Source organism: Odocoileus virginianus, chromosome 5 (assembly GCF_023699985.2).
Source record: "Odocoileus virginianus isolate 20LAN1187 ecotype Illinois chromosome 5, Ovbor_1.2, whole genome shotgun sequence".
NCBI classification, from domain to species: domain Eukaryota; kingdom Metazoa; phylum Chordata; class Mammalia; order Artiodactyla; family Cervidae; genus Odocoileus; species Odocoileus virginianus.
In genome coordinates, this window is record NC_069678.1 from 20,147,030 (window position 1) to 20,167,423 (window position 20,394).

A 20,394-nucleotide genomic window follows, 5' to 3' on the forward strand; every position below is an offset into this window, starting at 1 on the left:
ATATACAAGCAGGGTAACAAGGAGGAACATACAAAATGCTTATTCCTCAAATTCATGAGACTGAGGTTTACTTGGAACAGGGGTGGAGGAGAGGGCTGGGCTCTGGCTAAGTCCTTGCTGCCTTGGTGATGGCCCTGTCCTGAAGTTATGGTCAGCACAGAGAAAACAGCCTTTCAGAAGCGGGATAAATCATTTTGAGAACTCCACCCCTGTGGAGGGTGCTTGTAGTGGAGATAGACAAGGAGAAAGAACACAATAAAGGGCTTGGAAGTTTGCACAGGACGTTCGCCACGTCTGGTGTTCCTAACCCTGCCAGCCCAGTCATGGCCGGTGTAAATAAACCAGGTATTCATCAGTCAGTTCTGTTGCTCCGGCCCTGCCTTCCCCCATTGTTTTGCTACTTGGAAGAAAATGTTAGAGGGGGCACATTTCTTATAAGTTGTTAATTATTTTTTTTATTAGGATCCAAAAAGGTTGATAAGAGCAGGTTGAAAGTGGGAATGAGAAAACCAAAATGGAACTATTTTCATATAAAAGAAGTAAGGAAAGTGTTTCAAAAAAGAACACAGAACTGTGTGGGAGAGAAAGTTTGATTTATAGACTGTATCATGTACATATTTTCAATTGAGCTCCTATCCTTACCTTTACATGTGAAACTAAAACAAACAGAAGAGCCACACCATTTTGCCAGCAGGTGGCACCGTAAGAACCTCCTATAAGAAAAGGGTGGCAAATGTAAGCAGGACCCTTAATATTTTACCTTTCAGGAAAAGTCTAGGCATCAATGTAGACTCATATTTTTGGTAACGTTAGCAATATGCGTATATTGCTTTAAATGGCTTCAGAAGATTCATCTCTCCATTTTTCATCCTAGCATTGCTCATTTAGTGAAACATTATACTCCCATAAAAGGGAAAAAAGACTAAGATTTAAAACAAAATCTATATCTATGTATTTGTATTGTCTGCTACAGTTGCTAAAATGATTATGACACATGTTACTATGTGGATACAGTGGAGGATTAAAGATGAAATAACTTAGATGTTCACCCTGTTCTCACATCCATTTTCTGCTCTGGACTGTGAGGATTCCTTGTGCCCAAAGATCTCCCCAATGCTGAGCAATCTCTCAGACTCAGGGGGGATCCGGTGCCGGAGATAATGAGCTTTTCTGGCTTTTTCAAACAACTCCAAGTAGGTTGATGTTTGGGGCTTATCTTTGAAGTCTCCTCCACCTCCCACGGGATCCAGGGGGATTTGTTTTGCAGTGGTGTGGTCTGGCCTTGCGTTGGCATCATTTGATCTGGTCTCATCACCATGTGCCGGTTCAGTACCATCAGCTGGGCTGGAACTGGGGCCTCCGTCTACAGTGTGGGTGGAGACGTCTTGATTTTGACAGAGAAGAGAGATGCTCTCGTTGGAGCCTTTTCGTTTTGATGGGTTTATAGAATCTTTCTCTTGGGCTTGCAGCTTCTCTTCTATGAAGTGGGAAGTTCTGTTATTTTGAGATAGTGACTGCCTTTTACTTTTCATGGGGTCCTTGGGACCAATGTGATGGAAAGGAGGCATCTGGGACTTGGTTTTGGATATTTCTTGAGTCGTATTTGTTGTCAGTGCGCTGGAAAAGAAGATAAGAAGAAAAACATTCTCTCAAAACTGATGAAGAGCTAATATTTATCATTTTCAAATTACTAGACCCTGCCTCCTTTTTGTGTGATATTAACTGAGGTAATAACGTGGGTGAACAGAGGATGAAGGGTGAGAATGGATGGTAACAATGTGGGGAAATGATTTTTCTTTTTCTTGTAAACTTTTTATTTTTGTATTGGAGATTGGAGTATAGCCATTTAACAATGTTGTGATGGCTTCAGATGTGCAGCAAACCTCTCGGCCATACATACACATGTATCCAGTCTCCTCCAAACTCCACTCCCTTCCAGCCTGCCACATAACACTGGGCAGAGTTCCCTGTGCTATACAGGAGGTCTTTGTTGGTTATCTGTTTTAAATGCAGCATTTTTCTTAAGAAGGAAAAGACAGCACTTTCTCAGGGGGAGGATGATTTAAAGAGGTCAGTTGAAAGGACTCAATGGCATACGCATTAGTTTAGTAAGCATCTTCTTACCTAGCTTTGTTAGCCTGCGGAACTCTGTGCTTCTGTCCTCCCTGTGATGAGAGCATGAGAACATCTTCTGGTCTCTTCTGACTTCCATTCCCAAAGTAAGAGCAGAGCTTTTTCTTGATGATATCTGCTTTGAGTTAATTAATAGGTGCTATGAGTTGAAATGTGGGTTTCCCAGGTGGCGCTAGTGGTAAAGAACTTGCCTGCCAATGCAGGAGACATAAGAGACGCAGATTTGATCCCTGGTTCAGGAAGATCCCCTGGAGAAGGGCATGGCAACCCTCTCCAGTATTCCTGCCTGGAGAACCCCATGGTCAGAGGAGCCTGGGGGGCTACAGTCCATGGGGTCGCAAAGAGTCGGGCATGACTGAAGCGACTTAGCACACACATACACAAGTTGAACTGCATCCTTCCCAAATGTCATGTGTAGAAGCCCTAATGCCCAGCACCTCAGAATGAAACCTTATTTGGAGACAGGGCCTTTACAGAGATAATTAAGTTAAGATGAGGTCATTAAGGTGAGCTGTTGACCATTATGACTGGTGTCATTATAATAAGGAGAAATTAGGATATAGAGACACAGACTGAGGGAAGGTGAAGGGAAGAGACACAGGGAGAAGATGGCCTCATACAAACCAAAGAGAGAGGCCTGGAACAGAGCCTTCTTTTCCAACCTTCAAAGGCACCACTCTGCCAGGACCTTAATTTTGGACTGTAGACCTCCAGAACTCTGAGAAGACATGCGTGTTGTTTAAGCCAGCTAGTTAATGGCAACTTGGTAGGGTAGCCCTAAAAACTAACACAGTAAGAGAAGAAGGAAAAGAATGCCAGAACCTGGTTCTCTGGGCAGAGAAACCATGTGTGAATACCACTGGATCACATCACACACTCGGCTGATCTGGCCTGAGGAATGGAAACAGAAAAACCTAAGGCAGTTCTCCAGTGTTTACCTAGAGTATGTTGTAGAGGATTCAGAAACACTGAGGTCAGAGGTTTAAACTGGCTGGGACCGTGGAGGTTTTGTCTGAATGTTTTACTTGGCAAGCATGATGTTCTCAAAACAAAATGCCTGGGTGTGAGCCATACCCAGAGCCGGGGTCCTGTTGTTATATACGCCTTGATTGTGTGACCTCCTTCCCACCTGCGCCGAGAGCTGCACCTTCTGGCCTAGTGGGTTTTTCTCTCTTTGACTTAATGTTCCGAATCTTGTAGTCGTAGCTGCTGTAGAAGACCTGGTTTGTTTTCAAGACATCTCAAGAGCTGGTCACTTGGAGTTGAAAGCCTTGCACTCATTTGCTTTAAGCAAAGTGAGTTCCCTAAACCAACACTGGGGTTGGTAGGCACCAGGCAAAGGAAATATGACCAGATAAAGGGCCTCTAATTTATATTAAACTCCTAATATTCTTTCATCTAATAACTTCTTGGTGAGGTAGTCAAGGCAAGAGATAGTCCTTTTAGGGTCTCTCTTCTATTGTCTTGAGTGTGTGTGTCTGTGTGTGTCCCCATCTAGTTATCCAATTTAACAGGGATGTTTGGGTGCCTACTTTGTGCCAGGGAGTATATTCTTGACTCTGGTTTTATTCCCCCTGGACATGTAATTAATCATAAAGTACAATTCTGTACTCTAAATATCTCAAAATGCCGACCCCCTTAAGATGCAATCTCACTTTCCAAATATCTTTATATACTCATTTTTTTCCCCTACCTGACTAATGCCCTAGTTTAGGCCTTTAAACCCTGGTCTGAACTCTGGAATCCTTCTATCTGGTCTACCTTAAAGTTTGCTGCCAGAGTGATCCTTATCTCATTTGGAGATGTAATCTCCCCATTTCCAAACCCCATAGGGTGAAATCTAAACTCTTTTGCAAGATCTGTGAAGCTATTCATGATTGGAGACCCCGCCTGTTCTGCTTTGCCTCTAAATATTACACCTGCCCCTTCTTACCACCCCTTACACCCCTCCAGTACTGAGCAACTTGTAGCAAGTCATTCTCATGTATGCACATTTGTACATACTGTTCTTACCGTGCGTAGCAACATTCCATGTGTTCTCACGACAAACCACCCACCACCCCTCCTCCACTCACCTTCATTCTCTTTCTCCTCTAAGATTCTGTTCATACCCTGCCTCTGTTGGGACATCCCGCCTGAGCCCCTTTGCTAGACATGGGAACCTTCCCACGCTTCTGTTCTACTTTGTAAACAATGAATTTAGCAATTAGCATTTTCTGTTATAATTTCTTGTGAGCACAGTTACCTTCTAGTCCAAATGTGAGCATCTTGAGGGCACAGACCATGCTTTTCATATTTGTATTCTTGCCTCCATTGGAGTTGCTGTGAAAGTGTTTTTTTAAAGTTTGGCCCATGAATCACCTGTCCCGAGTAATCTGCCTTCGTGTCAACTCAGTTAAAAATGTGGACTTTGAGCCTGATTCCTAACTTACTGATGCAAATCTCTCTAGATGAGGACTGGGAATATGTATTTGAAGCAATCCACCAACTAGCATATAGTTGAAACTAGCATATATATATAGTTGAAATATATATATATAGTTATATATATATAGTTTTATATATATATATATAGTTGAAACTAGCATATAGTTGAAACAAGGTCATTAAATGAATCATGGGAATATATTGCCTAATACAGTGCCTGATAAATAGTGAGACTAAATTCATATTGTTTTCTTCCTTCTTCTCTAGTCTTACTGTCAAGGAGTCTGAGGCACAGAGAGGATGTGACTTTCTAAAGTACATAGAGACAGAGACCCCTGAATCAAAGCTTTCTGCCTTCTGCCTAGACTCTTTTCATACCCCTCATCTGTTAGGCAATCTCTCTAGTCACCAAAGACAGCCATCTCTCAAACATGATCTTTTGAACTCCACTTTGAGAATAGGTATCTGGTCTGCAGTATCCCTTTTGAGAAATGCAGTGGGATTCAGCCAAACGGCTTCTAAGACTCTTTCCCCTGTTGTAAGCTCTCCTTCCTGGTTTGGTTTAACCATTTGTTACAGACAGGGAAGTTGAAACCAGAGAAGTTCAGTTAGTTGCTCAGTCACTCCTCTTTAAACCCCAAAGCTGGAGGCTAGAAATGAATCCTAGGCTAGACCTCTGGATATCACTCCTGGCCCTTGTGTCCATATATTAGCTGTGGAGACCTAAATGATTTTACATTGAATTGTGATAACTGACTTTTCTGTAGAACATGTTACATCATTTTCAGGGCTCCTGCCCCTGCCTTAAGTAAGAAGGAATTATAGTTTGAAGAGCTGAGATAGATAGATACATTCGATGCTGTATATTAAAATATGATTATTTTACTATGGGAAAAATGAAAATAGTTTCTATAAATTGTATAACTATGGCAACTTTCAACAAAACTGTAGAAGCATTTTAATCCTGTAACAATCTTTTACTGATTGACTGATAACTGCAAACAGCTACATGGCACTTATCTTGTATTTGCATACTGTTTCAAATGCTCACTGAATCCTCAAACAACTCCATGAGGTAAGAAACATCAATTACATTTTATGTTGGAGAAAACTGAGGCAGAGGCAGGTCCAGTAAGCTGCTCAAGGCCTCACTGCTGGTAAGTGATACAGTCAGGATTTCAACCCTGACAGTCTGGGTCCAAAGTCTGTATTCTCAGCCACCACATTTTAATGGACAAAGATGCAATCACTGAGCGGGCAGTTTTATTTCCTTATTTTTTTTACTGAATGGTGTAGACAGCTTTGGAAGATCTGAGATTCTGGATACCATTGTGTAGCCCTTCCTTCTGTGAAGATCAATAGCTTACTAACTAGAAATTGGCATTTGAGGTTAGTAGCGTTAGTCTTATTATAATTACTAATCTGTATAGTCTATGTTCATTGGATAGTCTTCTAAGTAATGTGTACATTTGGAAAGGATTATTCACTGGCAACAGAAGGTTTTATGGGAGGGAATTATAAAGAATGTGAACTCGCAGCTTCCGGATAAATACACCTCTTTGGGGAAATGACAGAAATGCTCGCTCTTTGGCTTAAGAAGACAATGAAATTATAGTACCAATACACAGCAATTGCTTTTGCAAAATTTTCTTACCTAAGCAAAATTTGCAAGTTCTAGTGTCAATACACTTTGGAGTAGAAGAAGGATAAGTTGAGAAATTCACTTTCTGCAGAAGAAAGGAAAACCCGACTCTCAAACTGGTGTGTTGAAAATAGCCAAGTGCTCTTTGCTCAGCCCTAGCAGAGGTCAGCCACTGTTACACACTGCTCCCTGGTCACTAATCCCAGGGAATTTTTTTTTTTTTACTTCCTTTTCATAAGATGACTTGCACATTAATAGTTACTCAGTGAATGTTTGCTGACCAGGCATAGAAAAGAAGTGAAACCAAATCAACCCAGATATAAGAAAGTAGAACACCAAAGCTTTAAGCCAGAGAGAGCTCATTTGAAAGACTGGGACCTGAGAAGTGTTAGCTCAAGAAGGTTTGCATGTGCACGGCTCCAGGGAGCTGTATCATTGAGGGAGAGAAAGGTGGGCAGCCTAAAATGCAAGCTGAGATCAAGAGTTCTCTTAGTGAGTGTCCAGGCTGTGAAAGGGCCCTCATCATCCAGTAGGGGGCACCACTCTTGCCTCAGCCAAGTGGTGGCTCGCTGGCCTGCTCTGCCTGTCGGTCCCCGAAGCCGTACCTTGCTGCAGTCTCCGCAGTTCTTTCTGGAGCTGTCTCTGCTCCCTGGTCAGGGACTTGACGTGGTACAGGCAGATGTCCTCTAGTCTCCGCAGGCTTTGGCTGAGTCTGGCTTCAGCCTGCTTCGCGCTTTTCCTCTCCAGATCGAAGTGCTTATGTAGTGGTCCCCTGACCATATGCCTCTCCATTCTCTTCATGATCTAGAGGCAATAGAACAAGATTCTCTCAGGCACGGTGTCAGACCTGATAAAGCATAATGGGAACCCTGACCCTGGCTTTTAACTGGAAGATCAGTGTTTGAATCTTGAGTATTTCTGAATACATAGCTGCCTAGTCAGATTAAGGTACACTATTAGAAAACGTTTCCCTGTCAACTAAAAAATTATTCACAGCCTTAAAGTTGAGAGCTATGTTTTATTCAGTGGGAATTTTTAGAACTTCAAGCCTGGGAGGCAGCATTTCAAGTAACCCTGAGAAAACTGCTTTGAAGAGAAGGTGATATATACATATACATATATCCTAATATATAGTTAGGGTATATAGGGGTTTGCAACAAAGGGCAGGTGGTGGGAACAAAAGATGACTGTTAAGAAAAGAAAACCAGATACCTCAAGTTAGAGAATTTAGCGCTTTTCTTTGTATGGGAAGATTCAAGACTCTGGACTCACTGAAATCCTTCCTTTACTATGCACCTCAGCTATCTGGGGCTAGTATCCTGTGTTTTCATGTTCTGAGTTTCCCTAGGGCTCACTATGTGGAGTAACTGCAATCTGATAGCTGCTAGATAGCAGATATTTTTTCCTTCCTGAGTTCCCTCAGGGCTAACCAGCTCACTAGTGTCGGTGACTGCAATTTCTGATAACTGTGGCAATCTTTGTTTACTGATATGGCAGATAATATCTCGTTTATCAGCCCTACAGTAACATGATTTTCCAGAGTGACATGGAAGTATCTAGGGCAAAGTCATTTCTCTGAGCCTTAGTCTCCTTGCCAATAAAAAAGTGATAGATTATAGGCTTTGTATATAACCCCCAATCAGGTTGCTACAAAGATCAAATGAAAAGCACATGAATAAATTTGAGGGTAAAAATTATAAAAACACTTTACAGATGTAAGCCATCATGCGGCCTGTAATACTACCGTGTGCCAGGTGCTATGCAGAGGGCTGAGGGTAGTGGTGAATGAGACACAGTTCCTGCTTTCAAAGAACTTTTAGATTTACAACTCTGGAGTCTAATGTTGTTGTATAGCCGCTAACTCATGTCCAACTCTGTGACACCATGGACTGCAATCTGCCAGCCTCCTCTGTCCATGAGATTCTCCAGGCAAGAATACTGGGGCGGGTTGCCGTTTCCTTATTTCAGGGAATCTTCCTGACCCAGGGATCAAACCTGCATCTCTTGTGTCTCCTGCATTGGCAGGCAGATTCTTTACCACTGAGTCATTTGGAGTCAAATGGTGCATGTCAAATCTGAACAATCAACATTTCAAAAGCTGAGGAGAGTGGGATCTGTTGGTTACAGAACAGTACGGGCATCCAGAACAAGTAGCTGAAAGGAGCTTATCTTCCTCCTCTGGCTGTGTTGCGCTAATAGGCAGGGACACATCTTTCCTCCTCTTTGCTTCCTTCTCAATGTGCGTCTCAGAGCTAAATGCACAATATGTGCCCGGGATACAAATGGATTACTCTTAATAAAGCTTTGGTGATAATAACACAGGAAAAAGCTTAGCATTAACAGGGGGGATAAGGTCAGGACACAGGAGGGAAAATTCTAAGACAGCTAGGTTTTAGTCTAAAATGTAGACTAAACTTTTATTAAAGAACACAATCAGTAGTACTTACCTACAAATCCAGGGTTCTCACTGTGAGAATGCTGCCTGCTTCTTTTGCTATGCCCGGCTGAGTTTTGAAAATGAGGTTGTTTTTCTTCAATAAATGTAGGAGCTTGGTGTTGGGGAGGTGGGGAGGTGAGTGGGAACTTTGGAGAGGGTTGTGGGGAGAATGTTGAACACACTTGAAAGCACTCTTCCATGCCACCTCCCTCATCAGGAATGCTAAGTCCATGAATGCGGGCACCAATCCCAGAGCCTGAAGTAGCTCCACGAGTTAAGGGAGCCTGCCAGCCTCCAGCCCTCCCCTTGACGGGCCCACAGTGCTCCTTCCCGGCAGTATCCATGGGAGCCAAGAACGAAACCAAGGAGTGTCTTTCTGTGTTCTCCCCACCCCCTTCCACTCTGTCCTTCTTCTCTGGCCGTATTATTCCCCACCTCCCTCACAGTGTCAGTCCTACTTCTTGGAAACCAGATCAGGTTCTAAAAGAGGACACTCTTTTTTTTTTGGTCAGATTGTACACATTTTGTGCAGGAGAGTAATTTGTTTATTTTGTATTATCACATTCTGTACTGACTTTCTCTAGGCTTCTAACCAAGTATGTACTTCAGTACTTATTTAAGGTTTTGAGAGTTGTCACAACAGACAAGCAAAGTGAAACTTAAATCAACTTTTGTTATCATATATTGGACTCTGTGATAGAAGGCCAGCTGAACTACTGATTGTGGAACAAGGTATTAAGTTTTACTGTTGATATTAAGATTCTTACTGTTGCCTTAAGGCTTCGCCTGAAAACGAGAGGCATTAATGTGCCACAGTCTAAAGAGAACTGTCAACACCAGGACCTATTAGTTCCCCCAGAGCTTACTGAGAGGCAGCTAAATAGACCCTATTACCCACAGTCATCACCTAACAAACAAGCTATTATAAGGAGATTACTGACAAAATGGAGAGGGAAATCTATTATTCTCTCTGTAGGAGGTAATGCCTTTCCCATTTCTTCCCATGAGGTAATTCTCTCACCTCCAGAATTTAAATGAATGGAATGGGGTTCCAGGAGATGGGGTTTCAGAAAATGTTGTGCCTATACTTCATGGCAAATAGATGGGAAACAGTGGAAATAGTGACAGATTTTATTTTTTTGGGCGGGGTTTCAGAAAATGTTGTGCCTATACTTCATGGCAAATAGATGGGAAACAGTGGAAATAGTGACAGATTTTATTTTTTTGGGCTCCAAAATTACTGCAGATGGTAACTGCAGCCATGAAGTTAAAAGATGCTTGCTCCTTGGAAGAAAAGTTATGACTAACCTAGACAGCTTATTAAAAAGCAGAGACATTACTTTGCCAACAAAGGTCTGTCTAGTCAAAGCTATGGTTTTTCCAGTAGTCATGTATGGATGTGAGAGTTGAGCTATAAAGAAAGCTGAGCACTAAAGAATTGATGCTTTTGAATTATGGTATTGGAGAAGACTCTTGAGAGTCTCTTGGACTGTAAGCAGATCCAACCAGTTCACCCTAAAGGAGATAAATCCTGAATATTCATTGGAAGGACTGATGCTAAAGCTGAAACTGCAATACTTTGGCCACCTGATGCAAAGAACTGACTCATTTGAAAAGACCCTGATGCTGAGAAAGATTGAAGGTAGGAGGAGAAGGGGACAACAGAGGATGAAATGGTTGGATGGTATCATCGACTCAATGAACATGAGTCTGAGTAAACTCCAGGAGTTGGTGATGGACAGGGAGGCTGGAGGTGCTGCAGTCCATGGGGTTGCAAAAAGTTGGATATGTCTGAGCGACTGAACTGAACTGAACACAAGAAGAGACTGACACCTCCTTCCCCAGCTGGAAACTTGGTGAATTGCAGGATCACAGGTCAGCCCCAACTCCAAACATCTGTTGCCACCAGAGCTGATAGGGAGAGATTCTTAGAAAACCTTGGTTACTTCATGTCATCTTGGGAGAAAGAGATGAAAAGGGAAGGCATGCAGAAAGAATTCAAGAACGAACGTCAGTGTGTGAGCCTGGGAAAGGAATGGTGGCCAAACTCATCCTAGTACCTGCTGGCCCTTCGAGTGTGTCAAAGCGGACTCTAGCAGTTTCCCTGCTTGGTGTGAAGAAGCGTAGAGATTATGTAAGGGAGCAGAAACCATGGCATTGCCCTTGGAAAACTCTAGGTCAGATACAGTAGTCCTTTACTCAGAGCAGGGCAAGGGGGAGTGGTGACAGCAGGAATCTCATTAAAGGTGATTTTTTGCTCATATCAGTAAATAAGGATGTCACAGTCATCAGTGATTGCAGCTCTCCAGTGTGGGCCTTGGGGCCTTGGGGCTCTGGGAAAGAGAAAAATAGCTGCAATCTCACAGCCGTCAGACCGCAGCCAATCCCTACAGTGAGGCCCGAGGGAACTCAGGACGTGAAAGGACACAGGATCCTGGCCCAGGGGAGCCGAGAAGGAATGAGTTCGGTGAGCCCAGACTCTCCCATCTTCCCCCACACAGGAAAGTGCTAAATTCCTTACCTTGGGATATCTGGGTTTCTTTAATTAGCAATAATCTTTTGATGTTCAGACCATGTGCCCCTTGTTACAAAACATCTGTGTAACCTGGTTCTTCCCCTTGCCTCCTCAGAGCAGATCTCTCAGGCTCACTTGAGATGCTGTCTCCTGGGTTTGAAGTCCTAAAAGTTCTCATTGAATAAAACATAACTGTCAACTTTTAGGTTGTGAATATTTTTCAAGTTGACAAAAACAACATATCTTAAGAGCAGAGCACAGCAGGAGCACATGGATTATGACTGATTGAGGAAAGACCTCAGCCCTACAAAAGTATGAGTTATACAAGAACTATATTGTTCCCCTTCTCCAAGTCCCTTGAAGTCCGCTGAGCAAAGGGTTTAAAGGATTTAAAGGATCAAATAAAGGGACCTTTATTTGAGATTGGAACTTCAACGTGGACTGGAATTATTTTTTTACTACCAACATGGCCAGAAAAGTGTAGGATCTGTCTCTGGTATCATTAAAGGACAAGAACAAATAAAAAAGATAATGATTTGAAATATAAAGCTCTAATTCATATATCATGTCCCTGATATCATTACTAGGGAAAAGAAGTTTAAATTGCTCCTTAACATGAATTTTACAGAATGGATGTTATTTATTCACATTCATATACTTATCTGTCTCTGTATTATATGGAAGCAGCATTCTTTTGTAGTCAAATACATCTGAAATCAAATAATCATTCTGTCATTTAGTAAGTTATATGACTTTTTTCATTAATTCTGCCATATCCCCTACTCTTCTTAGCTATGAAAAGGGTTATAATATCTTCATCATAGGGATTCTGGTAGAATTTAATGAAAGAATGAATGCAAAGTGTTTGGTACATAGTATATGTTCAATAAACACTGGTCCCAGTTTCTAACAAAGATGGAGCAACAGGGAGTAGATTACTCTTCCACATGAAACAATTCGAAAAATCAGACAAAATTTATGAAATAATGTGGTTTATTTTTAACACAGGATGTGAGGCAGTGGGATGATGCTCCCTGAGAAAGTAGAAACAAACCAAGGGACCTTTATTATTGCCCCAGCTTGCTGCCTAGAAAGAATTTCCAGGTCACATTATGGAGAGGGGACAGCCAAGCAGTGGATTTCCTAAGAAGACAGAGGTAGAAGTCCAGAAAGGCCAAGGCAGCTAGGAATAGCAGGGCAGAGTACCAGATCAAAGAAGCACGATGATTTCAAAGCAGAAGAAACATGAATAAAACTACCCCAAGGCATATAAAATCAAATTGCTAAAAAAGTAATAAAGAAATATGTTTAAAAATAACCAGAGAGAAAAAAGACACATTATATAAGAACACAGCTAAGAATTATAGCAGACTTTCTGTCAGAAACAATTCAAGCCAGAAGATAGTGAAACAAGATTTTTAAAGCTCTTTAGAAGGCGGGGGGGAACCTTAGAATTCTATACTCTGCAAAATATCTTTAATATCAATGGCAGATTGAAGAATTTTTCAGTCATACAAAAGCATCAATAATTCTTCATCAACCAGGTGTACAGTCCAAGAAAGGTTAAAGCAGTCCTTGAAGCAGAAAGAGAATTACACCAGATGGAAATTCAAATCTGCATGAAGGGATGAAGAGTCCAGGAAAGACAAATTACATGGGTAAATATAAAGATGGTTTCTCTTATCACTTAAGTCTCTGTAAAATATAGTTGATGGTTTCAGTTCAGTTCCGTCACTCAGTCGTGTCCAACTCTTTGCGACCCCATGAATTGCAGCACGCCAGGCCTCCCTGTCCATCACAAACTCCTGGAGTTTACCCAAACTCATGTCTATTGAGTGGGTGATGCCATCCAACCATCTCATCCTCTGTCATCCCCTTCTCCTCCTGCCCTCAATCCCTCCCAGCATCAGGGTCTTTTCCAATGAGTCAACTCTTCGCATGAGGTGGCCAAATTATTGGAGTTTCAGCTTCAGCATCAGTCCTTCCAATGAACACCCAGGACTGATCTCCTTTAGGATGGACTGGTTGGATCTCCTTGCAGTCCAAGGGACTCTCAAGAGTCTTCTCCAACACGACAGTTCAAAAGCAACAATTCTTCAGTGCTCAGCTTTCTTCACAGTCCAACTCTCACATCCATACATGACCACTGGAAAAACCATAGCCTTGACTAGACAGACCTTTGTTGGCAAAGTAATGTCTCTGCTTTTTAATATGCTATATAGTTTGGTCATAACTTTCCTTCCAAGGAGTAAGCGTCTTTTAATTTCATGGCTGCAGTCACCATCTGCAGTGATTTTGGAGCCCCCCCAAATAAAGTCAGCCACTGTTTCCACTGTTTCCCCATCTATTTGCCATGAAGTGATGGGACCGGATGCCATGATCTTAGTTTTCTGAATGTGGAGCTTTAAGCCAACTTTTTCACTCTCCCCTTTCACTTTCATCAAGAGGCTCTTTAGTTCTTCTTCACTTTCTGCCATAAGGGTGGTGTCATCTGCATATCTGAGGTTATTGATATTTCTCCCGGCAATCTTGATTCCAGCTTGTGCTTCCTCCAGCCCAGCGTTTCTCATGATGTACTCTGCATAGAAGTTAAATAAGTAGGGTGACAATATACAGCCTTCAAGTAATCCTTTTCCTATTTGGAACTAGTCTGTTGTCCCATATCTGGTTCTAACTGTTGCTTCCTGACCTGCATATAGGTTTCTCAAGAGGCAGGTTAGGTGGTCTGGTATTCCTATCTCTTTCAGAATTTTCCACAATTTATTGTGATCCACACAGTCAAAGGCTTTGGCATAGTCAATCCTGGAGTAAATGGCAACCCACTCCAGTATTCTTATCTGGGAAATCCCATGAACAGGAGAGTCTGGTGGGCTACAGTCCATGGGGTCGCAGAGCCGGAAATGACAGCGACTAACACACAGGTGGAGAATGGTAAGTTCAGGCTGAGCACAGGTTCCTGGAACATGGCCCTGTTACCTTCACTACCAACCAGTCAGAAGACAGTTACATACCCTGCAGCTCTCACCCGAAATATTGCTATAAAAACTACCCCCAGGACTTCTCTGGTGGTGCAGTGGATAAGAATCTCCCTGTCAATGCAGGGGACATACCTTTGATCCCTGGTCCAGGAAGATTCCATCTGCCACAGAGCAACAAATCCCGTATGCCATATCTCCAGCCTGAGCTCCAGAGTCCACAAGCTGCAACTACTGAGCCTGTGTGCCTCAACTCCTGAAGCCTGTGCACCTCCAGCCTATGGTTTGCAAAAAGGGAAGCCACCACAATCAACCCACGCACCACAATTGGTGAGTAACCCCCTTCTCTGCACTAGAACAGTAAGGAAAGACTCCACACAACTGAAAAAGAAAAAAAGTCTCCTCTCCCCAAACAATCAGGGAGTTTGGGTTTTTTAGCGTGAGCTACCTGTCCTCCCTGCTTGATTCTGCAATAAACCTTTCTTTGCTCCAAGCCCTGACATTTTGGTTTGTTTGGCCTCACTGTACGTTGGGCAAATGAACTGAACTTGTGTTTGGTAACACTCCATAACATAGATGGACCTAGAGATTATTATACTAAGTGAAGTAAGCCAGACAGAGAAAAACAAATATATGTTGTTATAAATGACACCACCCTTATGGCAGAAAGTGAAGAGGAACTAAAAAGCCTCTTGATTAAAGTGAAAGAGGAGAGTGAAAAAATTGACTTAAAGCTCCACATTCAGAAAACTAAGATCATGGCATCTGGTTCCATCACTTCATGGCAAATAGATGGGGAAACAGTGGCTGACTTTATTTTGGGGGGCTCCAAAATCACTGCAGATGGTGATTGCAGTCATGAAATTAAAAGACTCTTACTCCTTGGAAGGAAAGTTATGACCAACCTATATAGCATATTAAAAAGCAGAGACATTACTTTGCCAACAAAGGTCCGTCTAGTCAAGGCTATGGTTTTTCCAGTGGTCATGTATGGATGTGAGAGTTGGACTGTGAAGAAAGCTGAGCACCGAAGAACTGATGCTTTTGAACTGTGGTGTTGGAGAAGACTCTTGAGAGTCCCTAGGACTGCAAGGAGATCCAACCAGTCCATCCTAAAGGAGATCAGTCCTGTGTGTCCATTGGCAGCACTGATGCTGAAGCTGAAACTCCAATACTTTGGCTACCTCATGCGAAGAGTTGACTCATCGGAAAAGACCCTGATGCTGGGAGGGATTGGGAGCAGGAGGAGAAGGGGATGACAGAGGATGAGATGGCTGGATGGCATCACCGACTCGATGGACATGTGTTTGAGTGGACTCCGTGAGTTTGTGATGGACAGGGAGGCCTGGCGTGCTGTGGTTCATGGGGTTGCAACGAGTCAGACACGACTGAATGACTGAACTGAACTGAACTGAAAAGGAAAAAAAAAGGCACAAAAGAAAAAATACAAGTAAACTTATTTATAAAACAGAAATAGAGCCACAAACACAGAAAACAAACTTTTGATTACCAAAGGTAAGGAAGGGGGGGAATAAATTAGAAGGTTAGGATTAAACAAATATAATTGATGGGTCAAAGCAAAATGCAATAATGTATTGTGAGATTTATAGTGTGTAAGGAAGTAGAACACATGACAACATGGAAGAAATGGAAGTATACTGTTCTAAGATTCTTATACTATGTATGAAACAATATAAAATCTCTTGAAGACAGACTGTAATAAGCCATAGCTGTATACTCTAAAGCAGCCTCTAAAATAATATATCAAAGAATTATAGCTAATTAATTAACAAATGTGATAAAATGGAATCATAAGAAATATTGGATCTAAAATAAGTCAGAAAAAGAACCAGAAAATAAGGAAGACTGTAGATAAAAAGGAAATAACAAGATGACAGATTTAAACTTAATTTTATTAAGAATCACAATAAATATAAACACTTGATTAAAAACCAGAAATCATCAGGTCAAATTAAAGGACAAGAGCCACAATATATAATGCTGACAACACATCAGAACAAAACAAAATTTCAGTATAAAGATGCAAATAGGTGAAGAATAGAAGTGGAAAAAGATATACTAGGTTAACACTAATTTAAAGAAATCAGGATTAGCTATACTAATACATGGGCTTCCCAGGTAGCTCGGTGGTAAAGAATCCACTTGCCAATATAGGAGAGGCAGGAGATGTGGGTTTGATCCCTAGATCAGTCAGATCCCTGAAGAAAGGAATGGCAACTTACTCCTGTATTCTTGGCTGGAAAATCCCACAGAGAAAGGAGCCTGGTGGGCTACAGTTCGTGGGGTTGCAAAGAGTCCAACAAGATTGAGTGACTGAGTACACACACACACACACACACACACACACTGATACATAAAAAATGATCTTCAGAACCAATAATATAAACAATGATCAAGTGAGTCATTTCTCAATGATGATGAATCTCAATGATGCATCAAAGAAATATTGAAAATTCCATAATATTTTTGCTTCTAATAGCAGAACTCCCAAATACATAACACAAAGTAGATAGAACTGTGTGGGAATGTCTATATATCCACAGTTGTAGTCAGATTTCAACACTCTTTCTCAGTAATTTGTAGAATTGGCATAAAAAATTAGTAAGGATAAAAGAAACAAACAACACTACTAACTAACTTGGCCAAATTGACATTTATAGAATATTCCACCTGGAAACCACAGAATACTCATTCTTTTCCAGTGCACAGGAATGTTTATCTAGATAGATCATATTCTGGGTCATAAAATGTTTAAATAAAAGTATTGAAATAACAAAGTGTACTCTTTCACTGCAGTGAAACACAATTATAAATCAAAATAGAACGATATCTTGAAAATTCCGCTAATACTTATTAGCAGAATTTTCAAGATATCGTTCTATTTTGATTTATACTTTTGTGGTGCTGCGATTCATGGGGTCACAAAGAGTCAGACACGACTGAGCGACTGAACCAAACTGAACTGAAATAACCCATAGACCAGCCATGGTGCTGATCTGTGTGTGGGAATCTGGCTGGTGCCACTCTTCCAGTGGGTATCTGCCCTGGAAGGTCTCCCCCAGAGAATTGAATGGAGAACACTGAGGGCCTTGCTGGTCTCACCTTCTCATACTTGAAAGAGACAAGCACTAAGAATTTCCTGTATAGAACAGGGAACCATATTCAATGGAAAGTAAAATGAAAAAATTTCACTGGATCATTTTGCTGTATGCCTGAAACTAACACAATATTTTAAATCAACTATACTCCAGTAAAATAAGTAAATAACCCATGTATTAAAAATTAAATCAAACAGGAAATTAGACTGCTTTGATATGAGTGAGTTATGACAAGCAAATGAAAATTATGAGATGAAATAAAGCAGTATTTAGGAGGAAATTTATAGCACAAAAATGCTTATAATCTAAAGAAGAAAGCTCTCAGGTCAATTAGCTTAGTTAATACTTTGTAGGATTACAAAAAGAAGAGAAAATCAAGCACAAAGTAGAAGAAGTAATGAAATAATAAAGAATATCAAGCAAGAAAATTAAAAGAAAAACAATAGAAAAAATAAATGAAATCAAAAGCTGATTGTTTGAGAAGATCAATAAAACTTTAAATTTTGGTTCTAGTTCTATGAAAAATGCCATTGGTGATTTGACAGGGGTTGCATTGAATCTGTAGATTGCCTTGGATAGTGCAGTCATTTTGACAACATTGACTCTTCCAACCCAAGAGCATGCTATATCTTACATCTGCTTATGCCATCTTTGATTTCTTTCATTAGCATCTTATCTAATAGTTTTTGGCATATAAGTGTTTTGTCTCCTCAGGTGGGTTTATTCCTAGGTATTTTATTCTTTTTGATGTGGTGGTAAATGGGATTGCTTCTTTATCTTTCTGATCTTTCATTAGTCGTGCACAGACAAGAAACAGATTTCTGTGTATTAATTTCATATCCTGCAACTTTAGAGAATTCATTGATGAGCTCTAATTGTTTTCTAATAGTATCTTTAAGATTTCTTGTATAGTATCACATCATGTGCAAACAGTGACAGTTTTACTTCTTTTCCAATTTGTTTTCTCTTTATATATTTATTTTTTGTATCTCTGATTGATATGATTAGGATTTCCAAACTATGTTGAATAAAAGTGATGAGAGTGGACATTCTTGTGTTTTTCTTGATCTTAGAATAATTGCTGTCAGCTTTTCACCATTGAGTATGATGTTAGATGTGAATTTGTCATATATGGCCCTTTGAATGGAGACACAGAAGACCCTGAATAGCCAAAGCAATCTTGAAATAGAAAAATGGAGCTGTAGAAATCAGGCTCTCTGATGTCAGACTATACTACAAAGCTATAGTCATCAAAAGAGTATGGTACTGGCACAAAAACAGAATTATAGACTAATTGAACAGGATAGAAAGAAATAAACCCACACATCTATGGTCAATTAATCTATGACAAAGGAAGCAAGATTATACAATGAGAAAAAGACAGTTTTTCCAATAAATGATACTGGGAAAATGGGCAGCTAAATGTAAAAGAAAATATATTAGAATCTTCTTTAACACCATACACAAAAATAAACACAAATGGATTAAAAACCTAAATGTTTGACCAGATACTATAGAACTCATAGAGGCAAACATAAGCAGAACACTCTTTGATATAATATCTTTTTCAAGCCATCTCCTAGAGTAATGGAAATGAAAACAAAAATAAACAAATGAGACTTAATTAAGCAAAAAGCCTTTGCACAGCAAAGGAAACCATAGACAAACTGAAAAGACCACCTACAGAATGGGAGAAAATATTTGCAAACTATATGACTGATGTGGATTAGTCCTGAAAATTTACAAACAGCTCATGTGGCTCAATATAAAAAAGAAACAAACAACCCAATCAAAAATTGGACAGAAAAACTATATAGACATTTCTCCAAAGAAGACATACAAATAGCCAAGAGGCACATGAAAAGATGCTAAACTTTGATATTAGAGAAATCCATTCAATACTACAATGAGATAACATCTCACACTGTTCAGAACGGCCATCATCAAAAAAATCTACAAACAATAAATGTGGGAGAGGGTGTGGAGAAGAAAGAATCCTCTTACACTGTTGGTGGGAGTGTACATGATGACAGTAATGTGATCCTGCAATCCCACTCCTGGGTATTTGTTGTTGTTCAGTTGTTAAGTCTTGCTGGGCCCCAAGAACTGCAACATTCCAGGCTTCCCTGTCCTTCACTATCTCCTGGAGTTTGCCCAAACTCATGTCCATTGAGTTGGTGATGCCATCCAGTCATCTCACCCTCAGTCACTCCCTTCTCCTCCTGTCCTCAATCTTTCCCATCATCAAGGTCTTTTCCAGTGAGTTGGCTCTTTGCATCAGGTAGCCAAAGGATTGGAGCTTCAGCTTCAGCATCAGTCCTTTCAATAAATATTCAGGACTGATTTTCTTTAAGATTAACTGGTTTGATCTCCTTGTTGTCCAAGGAACTCTCAAGAGTCTTCTCCAGCACCACGGTTCAAAGGTATCAATTCTTCGGGGCTCAGCCTTTTTTATTGCCCAGCTCTCACCTCTGTACATGACTACTGAAAAAACCAGAGCTTTGACTATATGGGCCTTTGTCAGCAAAGTGATGTCTTTGCTTTTTAATACACTGTCTAGGTTTGTCATAGCTTTTCTTCCAGGAGCAAGTGTCTTTTAATTTCATGGCTGCAGTCACCATCTGTGGTGATCTTGGAGCCCAAGAAAATAAAATCTGACACTGTTCCCATTTGTTCCCCATCTATTTGTCATGAGATGTTGGGACCAGATGCCATGATCTTAGTTTTTTGAATGCTGAGTCTTAATCCATCTTTTTCGATCTCTTCTTTCACCTTCTTCAAGAGGCTCTTTAGTTCTTCTCTTTCTGCCATTAGGGTGGTATGATATGCATATCTGAGGTTGTTGATATTTCTCCTGGAAATCTTGATTCCAACTGGTGATTCATCCAGCCTGACATTTTGCATGACATACTCTGCATAGAAGTTAAATAAGCAAGGTGACAATACACAGCCTTGACATACTCCTTTCCCACTTTGGAATCATCTGTTGTTCTATGTCCAGTTCTAACTATTGCTTCTTGACCTGCATACAGATTTCTTAGAAGATGGGTAAGGTGATCTGATATTCCAATCTCCTTAAGAATTTTCTGCAGCTTGTTGTATCCACGTAGTCAAAGGCTTTAGCACAGTCAATGAAACAGAAGTTT

At 40.8% G+C, this 20,394-nt stretch overlaps 1 protein-coding gene across 2 annotated transcripts; it reads right to left on the reverse strand.

The window, feature by feature from the left end:
• Positions 1-572: 572 nt before the first annotated feature.
• On the reverse strand, positions 573-8,863 carry CCDC190 (coiled-coil domain containing 190). Of its 2 annotated transcripts, none has more exons than XM_020872864.2 (4): positions 8,650-8,863; positions 6,808-7,006; positions 2,125-2,248; positions 573-1,617 (listed from the first exon to the last, which is right to left on the reverse strand). In XM_020872864.2, the coding sequence occupies exons 2-4, from the start codon at positions 7,001-7,003 to the stop codon at positions 1,038-1,040; spliced, it is 900 nt and encodes a 299-aa protein (XP_020728523.2). In that variant the 5' UTR covers positions 7,004-7,006; positions 8,650-8,863; the 3' UTR covers positions 573-1,037. The 2 variants fall into 2 exon arrangements, with proteins under 2 accessions (XP_020728523.2, XP_070323810.1); XM_070467709.1 differs by having other exon boundaries at positions 2,125-2,251.
• Between the last annotated feature and the right edge of the window lie 11,531 nt (positions 8,864-20,394).

What these genes read in the sequence shown, in the direction of transcription:
- CCDC190 (XM_070467709.1), bottom strand. Translation starts at nt 7,003, where the DNA reads ATGAAGAGAATGGAGAGGCATATGGTCAGGGGACCACTACATAAGCAC. An exon ending in ACTGCGGAGACTGCAGCAAG is followed by an intron (nt 2,252 to 6,807) that starts GTACGGCTTCGG and finishes ATTAACTCAAAG; the next exon opens with CAGATATCATCAAGAAAAAG. An exon ending in CCGCAGGCTAACAAAGCTAG is followed by an intron (nt 1,618 to 2,124) that starts GTAAGAAGATGC and finishes CTTCTTTTCCAG; the next exon opens with CGCACTGACAACAAATACGA.